The following is a 19,126-nucleotide window of genomic DNA, read 5'->3' as shown; positions in this document are numbered from 1 at the left end:
AGCTAGTAATTGACTTTTCACTGACCCTAACCCACTTCCAAAGTCTTCCAGTGCTTCTTCTGTTAACAAGTTAGTATTTAGGTATCTATTCCTAATATTTCACAGCTATAATTCCCTCTTGATATTATCCCAACCATTTTTATACCAGTTTTTCAATCAATTCACCTATATAAACACTTCAGGTTCCTTGTGGGATTGAATTACACCCATTGATCATAACCTTTGTCCAATTCAAACACCGTAAATCCTTCAGCATTTGAGGGATTTAAACAAATCTCAGCAAATAAGTGTGTTAAGGGGTGAAAGTATTTTTCTTTCTGCCAACTAGATACCAAAGGCAGAAGTTTTGATGTTGAGATAACAGCATTACCAAGAATACTTCATGAGTACAAGCAGAAAAAAAGTGATTCTTCTGTGGCTTTTTGAGGGACTTCAATGGACATGGATTTTAGAATATATATGCTTTAAAAAAATAAACAACAGCTGAAGTATCGTGATGAGAAATACACCCAAAAGAACTACTCAAATACAAATACATCTTTCCATCTGTAAATCATTGGATTTTCCTGATACGTGCTTGGGGAAAACAAGGAAAGCATCTCTAATTGCTTGCAATCAGTAAGCTTACCTGAAAGCTCACACACACACCACAAATGCCCTCCTGGGGAGGGATGAGTGGAAGCAGTGAGAATCAAAACAAAAAAAAAACCCAACCAAACAAACCAACCCCCACCCCACCCCCCTCCAAAAAAAAAAAAAAACCCCACCAAAAAACCACAAACAAAAAATCCTCATGGCTTAAGAACTGTTTAATAATTGAAACTTTTTTATTTATAATAATAATAGTAATGAAAAGGACAGAAAGGAATAAAACCCAAGAGAAAGAAGTGATGCAACATGCAACTGGGCACCACACACTGACCGTAGCTCAGCCTGTCTGAGCAGCAATTGGTGACTCTCAAGAAACTCCCCTCAGTCTATACACTGATTGTGACATTCTGCAGTATGGAATATCCCTCTGGCCAGTTTGTGCTTCCTCCTGGCTTTTTGTGCAGCTGCTCACTGGCACAGCATGGAACACTGAAAAGTCCTTGATTAGAGTACACCCTGCTCAGCAACATCTAAAAATCCATGTGTCACCAACCTTATTCTCATACTGGCTCCAAAACACACCACAGTTAACAGCTACAGGAACAAAATTGACTCTATCCCAGCCCAAACCAGGATAAATTACACGGACTTAAGATTGTCTGAAATGTTCACCATCTTCAAGGCAATCTCTCAAGTCACCTCCATTTGCTCTGCCTTGGCTCACACTGCCAACAGCCTGTGTGCAAACCGGGCCCCTTCCAGAGGAAATTCACACAAAAGGCACGTTCTGCACATGCCCCTACCTGCCAGTGACCAGTCCAGCCACAGTGTAAGACAAAAACTAGTCTGAATTAAACCTCCCAGAACGTGCAGAGAAGGAAGGCAGCGTGCTCAGCATCATGTGTGCAGATGTGGATCAGCTCCCAGGATGCCGTGATGGTGGAGGCAGCTCCTGCCATTCCCCATGCCAGAGCAGCGTTCCTCACCTCAGCAGAGCACTTAGAGCCACACTCAGCTGAGAGCTCCTGACCCAAGATCTTCATCATTACATCTTGAAAGACTTTGAGGACAGAGACTGTTGTATTGTCTCTGATGCAGATTCACAAGCTTTGGTATTTCACATTCCTTCTGAAACATCAAACTCTAAACTGAACTGTGGTACATTTGAGATCAGATGTTGGATGGAAAGAAAACTACTTGCTACATCAGCGTGGCTGCTGCACAGGGCTATGTTCTGGCATAGTGCAACACCTCAGAAATGCAGCCAAACATTATCTTAGCATCTCCTTTACTGATGCAGAATACTGAAGTGCGTTCTCCAGCACAATTTCCAATTTTAGATGTGTCTCTCGTTTTTATTCAGGTAGCAAAATATAATAATTTACTTTAAAGATCTACTTAGAAAAGCTGATACTTGCAAAGAGATTCATCTGCAATGTTTTACTGCAGAAACACTTTTTTTAAAATTTGTAGAAAAGGGACTGGAATTTTGAGGGCCTCTGGTTATTGGTTTATTTGGTAATTGGGTTTGTTGCTATTTTTGACTACTGCATAATTCTATCAGGGTGTCTTACATTTTCAGAATCCTTGTTTTCTGACTAAGTATTACTTTAATAGCACTACTACAACATGGGACATGTTTCCAAATGAATGATTTACATATTCTTAGTGACTCTGCCTTTCTAATCTCATACAGCTCCATAATCATAGGACAAGTAATTCTTACTGAATTTACAAAGCAGTAAGAGTTTTAAGCTCCTCAGCATCGAACAGCTCAAAAGGAGGATTTTTTTTTATTATTTTTCCATTTTTCCATCATCATTTCATAAATATTCAGCTTACAAAGGAAACATAAAATGGTCAAAAATGTGTGAAATATGAAAATAAATTGCCATTATCTTCAAATAGCAACAAAAGCATTAATTTCAATCTTTTGTTACTTGCAACTATATGCCATAATCTCTACATTTTTCTGCTACTTAATTATAGTTCTCCTGACTAATAAAAGGAAAGAAAACATAGTTTAAGGCAATTTGTAGTACTATTAATCAAGTGATGTAAAGCTACAATAATGAAGTAAGCCAATAAAGCACAAGGGCTTTTTCCCATACCCTTGTTTCTTGCACTTCAGTTTAAGATTTTTCATTCAGAGGATTTGTGTAGTTATATTTGCTTCATTGTAATACAGACTTATTTTTCAAAAAAATTATGCTTGAATATCTAAAAATCAGTTTATGCTAATGTAGCAGTCCACTACAGAATACATGTACAAACAGCCCATTACTAACATAGGTTTCAAAGCACAAGTGAAGCTCAGAAAGGAAGAGCTGGAAGTTTAATGTCTACATGAGCAAGTTACAGCTGAACCAGAAATTACATTTTCCCTTGGATCACCTGCATGCAATACCTCAATGACCTCATTCTTCTCCCAGCTGTTTCACTTAAGACCATAAATCTCACAGCATGTCTGAAAGAGTTTCATTTCAATTGAAAGAATCCATGATGTCCATTTAGGCACCTCCAGCTCAGGTATTCAGTAATGCAAAATCAGAGAACAGTTTACAAACCATTTCCAAAGAAACCTCAAAACCCAAAGTTTTTTAACCATTTACTACAACCCCTGGACTTACACATATCAGGTAGGGTGATGTCAGGAGCTTAACCAACAGGAGAAATCATCCTTCTATAAAGATCTGTGCTTGCCACTTGGATGATTGATTTCTATCCATGAAGCCTCTGGCACCTAAAATCATAGATGAGTTCATTCTATACAAATAACTACTTACTACTTCCTAGCCATTAGCCACAACATTATATCAGAATCATAAACACAGGCAGCACAGCACAAACTGTACAAAGATAGGCTGTCATTTGAGAGTTACAGGTAAAACAAAGCTTCAGGTGGGACAAGGCAAGCTCAGAAAAATGGAAGTCAATGGGTCTTCATGTCAAAGCCTCGCAGAGTTGGTGCAAATCCCCAGCAATGACAGTGCTGTGTTTATGTGGTTAAAGGCTGCACCGGTATTGGGGTCGCTCTCCAGGGAGGGCATAGTATTTTCTTGGAACTCCTTAAGCAGCAGGCAAAATAAATTGAGGTCTTTTAAATCCCTGGGAGAATACCCAAAGAGCATGCTAGACAATACCAGCTCTGCTTGGAGCTCCCATCCACCACGTGATGGTTTCTGCTGCACTGAAAGCAGTTTGTGAGTTGGGCAGCAAGGCTTTGGGAGAATGGGTGGAGTTTAGCGGTCCCAAAGCTTCACTGAGATGGCTGTTTAGCTTAGCAGGATACAGGAGGCTCCAACCACACTGAGACATTGAGGAAACTCTAAATGAAATAGACACTAATAAGCTTTTAGCTTCTTCATGATGAGTCAGTTGCTACAAGATCTTTTTTTTTTACTACTTTCTTACATACAGGTGTCTAAACTCTAATTATGTTCTCTTCCAAGTACCAAAACCACCTCTCTAAATTTAGTGTCAAGGCACAAATTAGGAAGCTGATTTCCCTTCAGCTCCTCATACAGAAGAGACAGACAGACTCCTCCAGAGGGTAATTTTGATCACAAGAACTCCAACTTAATTACCATCCAAATATAGCTAAAAAGAAAATACAAAAGACTTGCGCTTTGCAATTTTTTTATTAAGATGATACATAGAAAAGTGATCACAAAAGGGGATAAAAATATTTGAACTTACTGAAGAAAACCAAAAAAGGTAAGTCAGACCAAAATTACCTAATAATTGTGAAAAAAGTTTCCCATCCTTAAACACAACCTATAAAACAGCTTCCTAAAGCAGTAAGAATAAATACTGGATGAAATATTTATCAGTAAAGAAGCACTAAACGCTTTTGTCTTCCAGGTGGTGAAGTGCATATTCCTCGGAATAGGGACAAATCCTAGAGAAGATAAAGAATGAAAGAAAGAAAAACTAACACAAATAACATAGAAATAGCACAGCTGCCTAGTCTTCAGTGAAGTATGCTTCCAGTCCTTCCAGTTCTGTATCAGCTTTTGTATTTGAAGAGGTGGGAGTAGAACTTGAATTTATGCTTTCCTGACTATTATTTTTTTGTTGAAAGTTTCCAGAGTTATTGAATTCCTTCTTCAGTTCTCTACCACCACTTAACAGCTTCTGACTCTCTGTAAAGTACTGATTAGGATGATTCAAAGAAAACCCAATGTCATCAACCTGCACATAGAAGGAAAGGAATAGCAAGTTATTACACTTATTTCTAAAAATCATCTTTTTCATATTCAAGAACAGATTAATTAACAATTTAATAAGTTCCAATTTTGTTGAAGAAAAAGATATTGGTTTGTAAATAATGCCTCAGTAAATGTTAGCATGACACAAATCTAGTTTCATCAGAAATTTTCTTCCTTCACTGTAGAAATAAAATAACTTTGGTATATTCAAACATTATTTCACACTGTCTTTACTACAGTAAAGAAAAAATAACAATCCAAAACATCTAAAAACACGTAAGTAAAATGGCATCTCTTTACAGATGTAGGACTATTGAACCTGCACCTTAAAATGGACTTTCACCACCCAAAAGAGGGAGTGAGAGAAGTTTAGAGCGCAAATGAAAGTGGAAAATACTACTAGAAGTTGTAGCAACTGCACAGTATAAATCTAGATCTTAAGGATCAGTGTGAAACTGCAAATGGAAAAGGGTAGTTCATGTCTTTTCCTGGTTTCCCCAGAAGGCACAAATGCAGTATTCACCAGGGAGCAGGCTAAGACAGAAGCCCCACAGACCAAGCTTATCTTTGCTCCATCAGTGCCACCATCAGCATGCTGACTCTAGATGCACAACCAGTACCACAGTACACTTAAGTCTTTAGTGGAAAAGAACACAGAGAACTAGCATAAGGTGCAGCACATTTGTATTGCTACTTTTCACTTAGCAGGTGCATTCTTTCAGCTCTGGAATTATTTGATAAATGAACACTTAATCAATGCCCATGAAATACTTCAAATCAACAAAGCTTTCAGCTTTAAAAGGAAGCTGTTCTGATGTATTCACTACAAACCAAAGTTATAAGTTTCGTATTTCTTTTGGGAAGGCTCAGAATTAGAAATGGTTACTTTAAAAGCTGCTTTCACCTCCTATTCAAGGCAGCCTGCACCTTTTATCTGCCTCTCAGTTCATGTGAATTCTAGGGACTTTTTTTTTTTAAATACTGCTCGTAAAATACATTGGAAGACTTACCACGCACGGGGTACAACACACCATGGAAGACTAAGAGTCATATACCTGTAAGTTTCTGCTCCCACTATATTCCTTTTTTTCCAGAAGGGAGGGGCCAATTCAGGCATAATAAGCAACTCTGCACACACACAGGGTTTCCTGAGGACATACTGTGGCTAATTTAATATGCCAAACCCCATCAATTTAAATTTCAGCTGCTTGTGAATAATCATAAAGCAGAGGATCAGTGTGTGCTCTAAATGGAACCCTGATTAAATGCACTACCACTGCCTAGCTTAGCTCCATTAGAAAATGGTGACATGGATAACAAAATCTAATTCAGACATGAATTAGCAACTGTAGTCAGTGACCTTGCTTGAAATATCTTAAAAGTAAGTAACAGTCCTAGCACTTTTATTTGGTACTCAAAGGCAAAATGAAAAAAGCCCAAAAAACCTAACCCAAAGTCATCAGTGAATTTGATTTTAGTCTTATCTGCATGAGTTTCATCCAGCCAGCTTTCGTCCATGCTCCAATTTTCATTACATGGGAACTAAATTACTTCTTTACGAAAAAGGCTTAAAAATAAGTGATAGCATGAAAAACTGGCATTCTTTTTAGAAGCTCTTAATGAGCTCTGTTTTTTTTAACCTAAAATCTCAGTGCTCTTCAGACCAATTTAAGAGTCACTTTGTAACTCTTAATTTTATTCTAAACTCTTCTCTCTTCTCCCCAGCAGTCTGGAATAAGCTGTAGAAGCAGCTCACTGTATGAATGGAGCCTACAACCATGTCTTCAGAGGAGATTGACGGTATTTGTGAGTTTTAATTGCTGGGGTTTTAAAAGCTATTTACAGGTTGTTAGTTAAAATTGTTGTATGAGTCCACGTACCATTTTTTACTTTTCAAACTTGAATGCTACTTAAATAAAACTTATCAGATGAAGCCTAGAGAATTCTTAATTAAAATAATTCTACCCATTCAAACAATCAACATTTTGTGAGAGCCTTAAAAGAGAAAGGGGAAGATTTTTTTTCATTATCTTCATTTGTGATATAGTGATATAGAAACAATTCCATTCTCTGTAATTTTCAACAGGGTTCAATAAGCATTTCTCTGAATAAAAATATTCTGCTCTAGCTGGAAAATCATGAAAATGGAAGTCTTTTTTTACATTAGACTGCTCATACAACTTCATGCCAAGTTCTACAATGTTTTTTAAGTAATATATATCAAAGCACACTAATTTTAAAAGCCTTATCATTAACTTTGTTTTATAAGAGATAAGAAATGGAGACTTACTATAAGAAATGGAGAAAGTAGATTGCTCTAACAGCTTTGCCAATTCACACTGGTAAATCTATCTGGAATTCATCATACCCAAAGAAAAATGTATTCTCTGTGCAGGCAAAACTTTAAGCTTTTAACATGCAGTAGCTTTAAAACTTTACATTTTTAACCAAGCAAAAAGACCTGCCCCTTCACACAAAACTTTATAATCCATCTAAGTAGGTGATACTAACACAAGACTTTTTTTGGATTCAGCACATTTTGTATGGCTCTCATACAAACTCCACACACTGGCTCTCATACAAACTCCAGTTCAGTATGCCTGCTATAGCAAATATTGTTTTGAAAATCCTGAAATAATAAATTTGAAGCTATAAAAGCTTGGTTTTAACCAAGAACTTCTAAAATGACAGCTGATAATGCTACAGCTGATATCAGAGAAGAATCATGGTGCTACAGCTTTCCTTTCTCACATATACTGAAGAGTTAACAAATTGCCTACATTGTTCCTGCCAGATCCATGCACTGGGCCACACAAATGATGCCTGCTTTTGTTCTGTGGTTGTGAAAAAGTGAAACCAAAGTTCAGGAGAGCTGCAGCACTGAAGTTAATAAGCCCAGGTTACACAGGACACATTTTTTTGTGTTTTATCAGCTTTTTGTTAGCCCATGCTATTTGAACCCGCAGCACTGAACTGCAAGAACCCAATTCCCAACCCCCAAAAATGTATGTAAACAGTCTCACTCTAGTCCAGCTGTATGTGTTAGCACAGTCTTAGTGCCAAGCACTAGACTGCTGAAGCTGACCCTCTGAACATCAAGAAATAAAATCTTGAACAAGTCTCTGTTACAAAGTCATTAATAGTCAATCTATCCCACATACACCATAACTTTTAAAAATTGGAGGCAACAGCTCGTCCCAACACATATCAAACATTTTCTTGGTAAAATTTTTATATAATTTCAGTTAAAATTCTCCATGTGAGCAAGTCCATTACTTCCATGAAAATTTTCTTAAGATTGTTACACTGCTCAAAGAAACAAACAGTTATGCTAATTGATTCTTCCAAAATTTCCTTCACTGAAAAAATCTGCTAGTGCTATACAGGAAAGCAAAGGTTTGACTGAAAACAAAGGTCACCAGCTTCAGAGACACATGTTTTTACCACAACAAAGAAAAAAAATTAAAATTAATAGAACATATAGTTATAGAACAGAAAAATCAGTCCAAGCAGGCTGGTAACAGTAAAAGTAAAGCAGCTAAATTAAAGTTAAAAAATTGTCATTATAAGCATGTGCCATTCAAACTACAGTGTCTGTGTATGCTGCTTTCTTTCACTGAAATAATATCAAGAGCAAAGCAGAAAGACAATTTTGAGTGCAAGCAGCAAAGAGAGATATTTATATTACCACAAAACTGATAAAAAATAGTAATTTTCTGGCATTTCCTGTAGAACAATGGAAAGTCAGCTTTCCTAAAACGTACAGTACTGATTTATCTTTCGATGAATCTTGATCTTGGAGTCTATAGTCATCTTGGGAAAATAGTATTTCTACTGATATGAGCTTACACAGAGTTGAGTGTTAGCCAAATTTAAAATTGTACACTATTTTGAATTTCCTTCCACATTGTTAGATTTGACCTCAAATTTTCTAGCACTGTAAGACAAAGTGTTCCTCTCAAAATACAGCTGCCAAAACAACACTGGACATGGGTTCAGGGTAAACCTTTGCTATACATTTATACATATGACTGCTGGAAATACGTGAAGACAAACAGTTCCACTTAAATCAATTGTGAACATGGGTAAGAACAAGAAAGTCAGTGGTAAATGCCTCTGGGTGAGTCATCTAATCCTCATACATATCCTTAGTAAGGCTGTTCCATAGTCTGCTGTTTGAAAGAGGGGTTCCCGTTTTTCAGTTTGTGAAGAGAACAAAGCTGTAAGAACAGCTGTACTTCACAGGGGTTTTTTTGATGACAAGGAATCTTGAATCAGTGCAAAAGCTTGTTCTTTCGATCCAGAAATTACATAGGAGATGAAGTGTGGCCATTTGTTAGCTTAAAAAAAGTTTTGGACAAAATTCTAAAATAACTTGGCTTACAATTAAGCAAATGGGAAAGCTCTGAGAATGCTCATCTTGATTTAAAATAAATAATCACACATGACTACAAATGTGAAAAAAAACCAAATAAAAATTAACAAAAGGAACCATGCAAATGCTGGGACATTAAATTAAGAGGTTTTAGACAATTTCTCTTTATTTTTTAAGATGTATCTAAACATCAGCGAACTTGTTCAATGCATTAAAGCCTACAAATTTGATTAAAAGCAGAATATTGAGAAAGCTAAATGATTTGAAACAGATAAGGTTCAACAATATTGACCTTTTCAGGAAGACAGTATAATGTTTTACTATATCTTGAACTGTTGAGGGCATAACAATATCAATATATAAACGAAGAAAATTACAAAAAGAATATTTGAAATTACTGGAAAGAAAACTAACAAAGCAAAACAACCAATGACAGATGGGCAAACTGAAAATAGTCTCTGGGCTTCATTCATGCTTTCCAAGGCCTTCCTCAAGACAAAGTGGGTGTGATAACAGCTGAATAAAGAATGGTAGCTACTTACATCATGCGTCAACTCAAAGTACTTCTGGCAGGCCAGCTGGTAATGCATGCCCTTCACCAGCTCCAGTATCTGCACAGAGGGAGAGGAACATGACAGATTCACACCTAGCACACATTCAACTTACTGATATTTCAATAACCAGGTATTATTCCATGACAGCCTTGTACTTGTACAACAGCTCATGGACATCTGCAGCACAGGATGCCTGTGAATCCTACTAATAACCGGCAACATTCTAAAATGCCCTGGCTACGTTAAAAACAAGATAAAACCACAGGAAGGTATGCCTGACCCTTAAAATGTAATTTCAATACTCTCAACTTCAAGAACAAGTTGAATCTATATTTTGGTAATATAATTGTGACAGTTATTGTCAAACTATCATATTGCAACATCTCTTCCGTAATTGCAGACATAAATCTCGCAATTCAAGTGGTTGAAGCATGAAGCAATCAAGGACATGATTTGTATTTTTATTTTCCACATTACCAGTTCATGCAGATGCACAGTAAAATACTACTGTGCTCCCATCAAGAAAATTTAATGCAAATCCTTTAGACAAGTATCTGTGAGAGGGGAACGCTTTTACCTTCAATCAGATTTGTCCTTTTTGAAATGAAGCGATTTCTAGTCAAGCTCAGCAGAATATGTGAGTGAATAGGCTGTTTTGAACATGTATTAGGAAAATCATGACATCTTTTGTAAATACAATTTGCTTTCCAATTCTACTTCAGATAATCTCTTCTGTGCTGCATGAAGTCCCACTCTTATCACCAGAATGCAATGCCGGTTGAAATATTTTAAAGTTTCATTACCTCCTCCCTCCTTTGTATAATCAAAATGCATGCTCTTTCTGCTTATCAAACAGAGAAAATTGCTGGAATTAAGAGATAGCCTCAGCGGAAGGAAAAATAGTTTTCAAGAAATGTTAATTTCAAGACATTTCCCAAGGTTGACCTTTGTGTCAAACACAGCAATACACAGCCTAAATCCCTGCTGTACTCATTATCAGATGCTGCCTTGTATTTATTGACAGATATATAAATAAATTACATTTGCTGAATGGATAAAAACAGCAACATACTGCCAGGAAAGTACTTAGCCCCATTATTTCTCTGTAAGGGCCCAACTGATTACATTTGTATCCCTCTTGCCACCTCCTGTTAAACCTTCTGTGAAACAGAAAGGCCAAGGCCAGCTAGACAATGAAGTCTGAAATCTGCCACTGTCTGTGTACATTCATATATTTTTTTTCATCTCTCCTTGAAATTGACTGAAAAAGTTAGTAGTTAAGGACTGAAAAAACTCATCTATTCTAAACACTTCAATTTCATATTGCCTTACATTTGCTTGTTTGTTCCTTAAAATATAATCTACGCCATACAAAACACCCATCTCTATTTTAAAGAAAATGCTAAGCATGTTATACGCATATACTTCCTTAGAAAGTATTTTTCACATAATATGGAGTGATTGTTATATTGTAACTGTTATTGTTACAAGTTATTGTTATAATTCAGTTAACTAACCTGTTGGTTAGTTAAAAGAAACATTTACAATTTTCTGTAGCATTCAGACTTGTCTAACCTGAATTTTCCAGCTGAAATATATCAGCTAATTCAGTCTAGTTCATAAATACTTAAAGGTTTTCTCAAAATTCTTCTTTATTTAATCAAGATTACATGTAATAAAATTATATAAATAAAAAGTTTTCTAAATTTATATGTAAATACATTTTAAATCTCAGAACTTTAAGTGAGCAAACAAACTTAGTTATGGACAAAATCTTAGTATAAACCCTAAGAGACTAAAAAAGTTAGTATATACATAAGTTTCAACTGGCTACATAATGGGGGACCAGGTTCACCTTCTGCATATATGAAAGGGAACGGGAATAACCGGCACATTTAACATATTTAAAGAAGAACAGCTTTAGAAGATTAACTTGCTTTATCAGGGAAGAAATTGCAAAGAGGAAACGAAAAAGGTTAAACACTGCAACAGAATGGAGCCCAGCTAGAAAGGAGTCCTGCTGTGTGCGAGAAACTAACAATACTCTATTAAAATACAACAGATTTACTATCCCAAATAAATATTATCTTCTCTACTACATTTGTGTCCATAATGAAAGCAAGCTTGCAGCTGTTTTGCCCTAGTATTTCCCCAGAAACAGACCTCCAGTCAAAAGCTTAATTCACAGCAGTAATCCTTTTGCCTCTGTATTCATTAAGCCATATACACTGCATTGCTTTATTTTGTAAGTAAAGGTACATACTCAAGGACTTTTCCTGTTAGTCCTTATGTGCCTTTTTCTTCACTGCCATCTGCAACTTGCTTTTCTGATGTTACTCTACTGACTGCTAATGAGGCTGAGATGATGTTTGGCAGATGTATGCAGCCACCTGCTTTTATAGATCCTCAGCACTCAAAGTAAAGATGTTGCATGGATAGTTGCGGTTCTATAATTATCCACTGTTATTTTCAACTTACTCAAAGCGAGTTTGGGTTTTTTTACATTGCGGAATTAACTTACCATGAAAATCTTTCTACTTAGACTCAGTTATATATTATTTATTTCTAACTTTTCCTGGAAAGTTTCTTTAGCTGCAAGGGAAAATATTTTTACAGACAGCAATAACCTAAAACTTTTTAAATATTAGATCAACTGGGAGAGTGTTAGGGGTTTTTTTCACTGTGGTGGTCTTATGGTGGGGTTTTTTGCAGGTTTTGCAGGTTTTTGTTCTGTGTTATGATCGGACTTTTTTCATTCATAGAAACATATAGCCATATCAGAGGCCTAGGCACAGACTGGCTTATTATTTCCATCTCTGTGAAGAATCTCCAACCTACCAAAACACTAAATCTGTTGAAGAATATTACACAAAGTTCAGTGAGCGGCTTAATCGAAATGTTTAATTTAACCCAGTTATAGGGGAAAAAAAGATTTTTAAATTAGGATAAAAAATCCACTAGAAAGAACAAGCCTTCTTCTGAAGTTATGTGCTGTTCATCGGCGTAAGTATTTTTCCCCAAAGAAATGTCATTTCTCCTATAAGAAAGGCACAAAGAACTAGTCCAGATTCTCTTTCTCCTGATTGTAGAACCAGAAATTTTTATTACGTTTTGCTTTTGCTACTGTTATTGACATGATTTGGGAAAAAGGTAATTTCTTCAAGAAAACTTTCTGAAAAAAAGAATAGGTATTTTGAAATAATTAACTCAAAGTCTATAATTTCTATCTCCCTATATGTTAAATGTGCAGGCAACACATCCCAGTGCATTTATTACAGCATCACAACAGATGTATTTATCACAGAATCACAAAATGGTTTGAGTTGGAAGGGACCTTAAAGATTATCTAGTTCAGACCACCTGCCATGGATGGAGACACCTTTCACTAGACCAGATTGCTCAGTGTCCCGTCCAACCTGGCTTTGAACACTTCCAGGGACAGGACATCTACAACTTCTCTGGGCAACCTGTTCCAGCAACTCACCACCCTCACAGTAAGAATTTCTTCCCTATATCTAATCTAAACCTCCCCCTCTTTTAGTCTGAAAGTCATTCCCCCTTGTCCTGTCACTACATGCACTTGTTCAGTATGTCATATGTGAAAACATATCTTAACACATACTTTATATTCTTCAAATTGATTAGCTATTATCAAATCTGATTTCATTAAAATTTTACCTAATTAGCAGTATAGCAGAGAGAAATGAAAAAATATGTATTATAAATTCAAATGCTATGCACCCACACATTCACACACTAGATGCTCAGTTAATGCTTCTTTATCCAAGAAGCATTTAAAAAAAACTACTACTACAAATATAGACTAATATAAGGAAAATGTGAAATTAAGTTAAATAATTCAGTTCTTGGAATAAACATCAGGATTAGCTCTCTGCTTTAAGCACCGTGATAACTAGGCAAGACCTGTAAGTCATCTGCTGCATGACTTTGAGACGATTACTTCAGCAAGATATCAAGAAGATACCTTCAGCAAGATATCTAGACAAGATACAGCCTCAGAAAATACAGACTGAAACAACTGGTTGGATCCAAATACTTCAGAGCAAGTAGATTCACATATTCAAATGCTTTGATCAGTTTTTTTTTCATTACCGACAGTATTACAAAATGAATGCAATGAAAGCAGCCTAATGCTCAGACTGACTACTGAACTCACGTGAGGTCTGGCAGTATTTGCTCTGTACCATCATCACAAGGTCCAGCTTTCTCTTTTCACATCCAGTCTTGTGAAAAAGCCCTTTAGGCTGGGGTTTGATCCTACCACACAGCAGTCAGATGCTTTATCTGCACTGGAAAAACTCAGAAACTCTTACGGACCTTAAAGGAAAGGATGCATGTCAAGAGGCTGGACAGCCCCTGAAACAGAAGGCTGAGAACAACACTAGAAATCTGAGCATCTCGGGTAAACCCACAGCCATTAAGGCTAGACATTAGTCCTCACTGTGGATGGACAGCCATGAGGAACAAGCTTCAAACACAAGGAACAGCCTTGTTTGTGGGTTTGGAGGGAAGACATGAGTACTCTAAACCGAAAGATGAAAATCCCAGTGGGGGACCAATTCATCAGCGCATAGCTAAATTCAAAATAGATGTTTGAAAAATTATGCATCATTCCCAGAATTTTGGAACAGAGCAAGGAACAAGCAAAAGAAGTCCTGAGCCCCAGAAAAACACAGCACTTATTGAAACACACAGCTGAAAGCTCAAGCTCTGAACCCTTCATTAAAAACAGGTACCTACCAGTTTTTAAGGGAGCTCTCGTTGGACCTGGAGTTAACAGGAAGTTTAAGAGTCAGAGGGTTTGAGTGAATGCCAGTCTTGAGACCAAGCTACTGGAAAGGTAGTTACATGAGACCACTGAAAGACTGGTAAACCATCCACCCCTAATATCTATTCACAGAGCTAAAGGAAGAAAACAATTTCTGATATGCAGCAACTGTCATCAACATCAGAGAAGACTCCTAAAAGCCACTGTCTGGACTGGAGGATCCTGAACTGTTATAAGTCACACAAACATTATTGTACCATGAAAATGGCACAAAAAGGAGGAGTGGTAATAATGACAACTTGGAGACAGATGGTAACTATTTTTCTTCCTCTTCTCCTACTGGATATCTCAAAGATTGTCTAAGGTAATAGATTAATTTCTGAGAACTCAGACACAGCCAACATTCTATTTTGTTTTATTTTATTAGGTTTTGCATGGAGTTTTGTGGGTTTTTTGGTTTAACACTAGGTTTTTTGGTTTAACATCCTAATTGCACTTAAACATCACAGAAGTCATGGACAGGACAACATCCATTTCTGGGTAAAGAAGACATTGATGGAGACAGTTTTTCTTCTTAGTCACTTTTGATAAAAAAATATAAGACTGCTACCAAATCAAAATTCTACTTTACAAAAAAACCCCCACACCCCCGCACCCCCCCCCCCCAAAAAAAAAAAAAAAAAAAAAAAAAAAAAAACAAAAAAAACCAAAAAACCACCAAAACTAAACACATGCACAAACAAAAGAATCACAATTCACATTAAATAAGAAAGTACATTTAATATGAAGATACTGTCTTACTGTGCAAATTCACTGAAGAAATGACCTCTGCTAAATCCTACCTACACATACAGCAAGGTACCTAAGCCAGTAAATCCTCACCAATCTTTCCAATGATTAGCAGGATAAAAATCCCAGACCAGCATCAATTCTTGATGTATATATAAGGAAAGAAAGCCAAAGGAAAGTATCTCTAGGGCCTGTCATAGATATATATGCTTATTGATATAAACCAGAAGGAAATAGGGAAAAGAAAAGAAAAAGGAAAAAACACTCCTAGGAAAACATACAAGTATTTCAGGAATCTGTCAAGAATTACTATAATGAACAATAAACTCTTTAAAACTATTCTCCTTTAATTTGCATCCTAATTAATCCATCTAAGGGAGACTGCTTTAAGTGGAACTTTTACATTCTTTTCCATCTAGTACAACAGTTTGTTGATGCCTGACAAATAATAGTGATGCTCCATATGAACTAAAGACAAAAACTTAAAACAGGTTTTTCCTATGAACCTAAAGCAAGTAACAGGCAGTTAATACACAGAAGTGTTTGGTCTCAGCTTAAATCTCACCAGTACATCTTCTTTCAATGAAACTGATGACAACTTCTTACTGCCTAAAGTTCTTGCTAGAGCAAGCAGTGGGAGTCACAGTTCTTCAGGACACATCTCAAGTTCCAATTCCTACACTGTTTTTGCTATATAAGATAGATTTTCAATTTATGTTTACATTTTTTAAAAGCTAATAAAAATTTCTGCTAATTTCATTAGGTGCTTTATGTGCTTTTGCTCTTCAGAAGAAATCAGCACAGCAGATAATGAGGAATGTATGGGTTTTAGAAGCTTATTATAGAAAAGACTGACCACGCAGTAGTCATCCACAAATCACTGCAAGAATAAAAATAAAATCTCTAAAACACTGCCAGATTCATTTAAACTTCCTTTCTAATCACAGTGCAGTAAAACAAGGTATAAAAAAAATTCCAGATTGTATCCACTATTGTAATAAACCTACTCATAATATTAAACAATAAAAGGTGGTGACGACCATCATCCTATCAGTGGCAGCACCGCAGCCAGAAAGCCCAAATTCTGGTATAAACCTTTTATAGGAAGAAATATTTCACAATACACACTGACAAATTGCATATGGCATTCTTACACGAATAGAAAGTAAAATTGAAAAGCAGTACCTTATTAATGAAAGTGTCAAGCAAAATATGCCTTACCTGAGTTATTCCACTGGGAGAGATCTTGTAGGACTGCAGCTTTTGCTTCAGTAGCTCGGGATCACTGTGTCGGAATGGGCACCCTGACAGTAAAAAATAAGCAAGCTCACAAACAAGGCAGTTTACTCAGGAGTTAGTGCAGTAAGGCACTCAAGAGACCAGCTAAGCTGTTCCTAATTGTCTAACAGCTTATTAATAGGAAAGTTAATTACCCATGTGTACAATTGCTTTTTTTTTTTTTCTTTAAATAATTACTTTACTGCAGAGTTATCAGGGCACCACAGGCTCAAGAGTCACATAAAATATCCCACCATAAACAGGCCACAATTCTTATTCAGTGACAGGAAAGGAGTTTAAGTTGGTTCTTTACTAACAATGACAGTGTTGGTACATTTAATACCTGGGGGAAAAACCCAACAAAATAAAAGTAATGAGAGACAACTGGTCTTTAAAAGCATAGTCTGCTGTAAAAATAGCACCTCATAAGTAAATGAACAGTTCCATCACCTAAGTAAAAGTGGATTATTTATTTTTTTTGTCCTACAGTGAGTTTTGAGACACAACTGAATGACTGACTTAGTATTAGCATAACAACAGTGAGGTGAGTGCAGGTTTTCCACATTTAGTCATACAGCTGTAGGAAATATTAAAATACCCTAGCAAATTTCAGACTTTCTGTATGATTGAATATATCTCTCAGAACACCTCTAATTGGTCATTTCTTAAAGCATCTGCACATTTAAAGTCTCCTTGAACTGCATGACATAATATAAAACCAGCAGTCATAAAGTCCAATCTAAAGAGAACAGTTCAAGACCACTATGGTCTGGAAATTAAACACATAATTTAAGATACTACAGGAGGGAATAACTTCTCTAGCCAAGGGATCCTGCTATTTGTAAATGCTTGGGGTTTTTCCCCTTAAGGAACTCACCATGAAAATCCCCTTGACTTGGTGGATTGGACATGATAATCTTCATGCAGCAGTATGGGGTATAATCAGTCCTCCTTCCTTCTTTCCCATAGCTATGGCGAATGCTGTAAGCATATCCTTTGTCAAACTGAAAATAAACAGAATAAATTCTAAGATATTGTGTCAGTAATTCTATCTTCTCTGCAAACAGAAATATTGAATAACAAAATAAATTCTCCAAACATGCCCAAACTGAGGAAAACAAAAACCTAGTTGCTCACTGCCACCTTTGGGTCTTATATTACACAATGGCTTTAAAAATAAGATGATACAAAGATCAAAATTTTGGACACCACAATATTAGTACATGGAGAAAATGTTAATTTAAAATCTTTCACAAATGTCAATAAATTGCCTGATCAGATAAAAAAAACCAGAATAACAGATTTCTTTACTCAGGTTCATGTTCTTGTTCTTCCAAAGTATAATGCTACACCTGTACTTTGCTCAGCACTGACGTTCAATTCTTCAGATTCTAAAATGAAGTATACTTTGCTTGCATAAAGGTTTTCTATTTGGTCTACTAATAAACTACCAACTCTTCCAACAAAACGAAAGCTTCTACAGTATATGGATGTAATCAAACATTTATCTTTACAGCTGAGCACAAAGCTATCAATATATCATTTTGGATAAGTCCTGTGGAAATCATTCAATTGCATGAGTTCCTGTCATTTTTTATGTGCTAATAGGTGACATAAAATCTGTAGAGCAATCAGATTACCAATATATAGATTCTATTAAATTGCATTAGTTACTATAAGACAACAACGAACATTTGTTCAAATAACATACTTCAAGTTCTAAAAAACACAAATATGATAAAACAATGAAGCATCATATTTAGAATTACACCTCTTCAGTCTCCCTTTGCCTCAAAAAAGAGCTATGACAACACATAAAAGGAACAACTCTGCTCTTGTTCAATTTAAAATTATAGCATCAATCTCCAATTCTTCACCTAAATATAGACAATTCCCATAAGAATTTAAGTTTTCTTCTCAAAACCCAATTTAATTTTTTTTTTTACTCTGACTCCTGTATTTTACTAATAGAAGACAATGTAATATACTGAGAAAAATAATTCAAACATACCACTGCTAACACTACTACTGCAAGGATATCCTCATTTCTACCAATAAAAGTAGTTCCCTATTTGGCCTGTGGATGTCCAAACAGTACTTCAGAATACTCATATGCCTATGAAATCTCTTGACTGGCCTAAAGATGACAAAAACAAAACAGAAACATATTTTTTTTCATATAAAACACCTCAATGATTTTGAAAATATAGTTACTTGAAACTCTATAATATAATATCCAAATACACGTGATAAATGTGCATAAAAATTATACACAAACTTTGAGATTAAAACCCTAAATGTGCCTGAGTCAAACAGTGAAAAAGAAACTTCTTCATCAAGATGCTGCTCATAATCAAGTCAATACAAGAAGAAGACTAAAATTCAGCACTCATCCCTAATAAGGCTTAAGGATATCCAAAACCCTGAACAAACATTGATTAATTAATCCATACTGTGCATTTGACAAAGTGAGTTTACTCTACTTTAAAGGACTTTTTAAAAAGCAGGAAAGCTTTTTAAAAAAAGGAGGAAAAGAAAG

The 19,126-nt window shown here is 35.9% G+C and overlaps 1 protein-coding gene across 1 annotated transcript in view; it reads right to left on the bottom strand.

The window, feature by feature from the left end:
* Positions 1 to 4,213: 4,213 nt before the first annotated feature.
* Positions 4,214 to 19,126, bottom strand: part of PRIM2 (DNA primase subunit 2) — a 91,966-nt gene continuing 77,053 nt past the window's right edge. The window contains exons 10-13 of the mRNA XM_066314961.1: positions 17,465 to 17,591; positions 16,531 to 16,613; positions 9,720 to 9,788; positions 4,214 to 4,785 (exon numbers count right to left, since the gene is read on the bottom strand). Coding sequence (XP_066171058.1) covers positions 4,558 to 4,785; positions 9,720 to 9,788; positions 16,531 to 16,613; positions 17,465 to 17,591 — 507 coding nt within the window. The 3' untranslated portion in view covers positions 4,214 to 4,557. The remainder of the gene's footprint in view (positions 4,786 to 9,719; positions 9,789 to 16,530; positions 16,614 to 17,464; positions 17,592 to 19,126) is intronic.

The sequence above is a fragment of the Sylvia atricapilla genome, chromosome 3 (assembly GCF_009819655.1).
Source record: "Sylvia atricapilla isolate bSylAtr1 chromosome 3, bSylAtr1.pri, whole genome shotgun sequence".
NCBI lineage: Eukaryota > Metazoa > Chordata > Aves > Passeriformes > Sylviidae > Sylvia > Sylvia atricapilla.
Note: the sequence above shows the minus strand (reverse complement) of the source record. Positions and strands in the feature narration are given on the sequence as shown.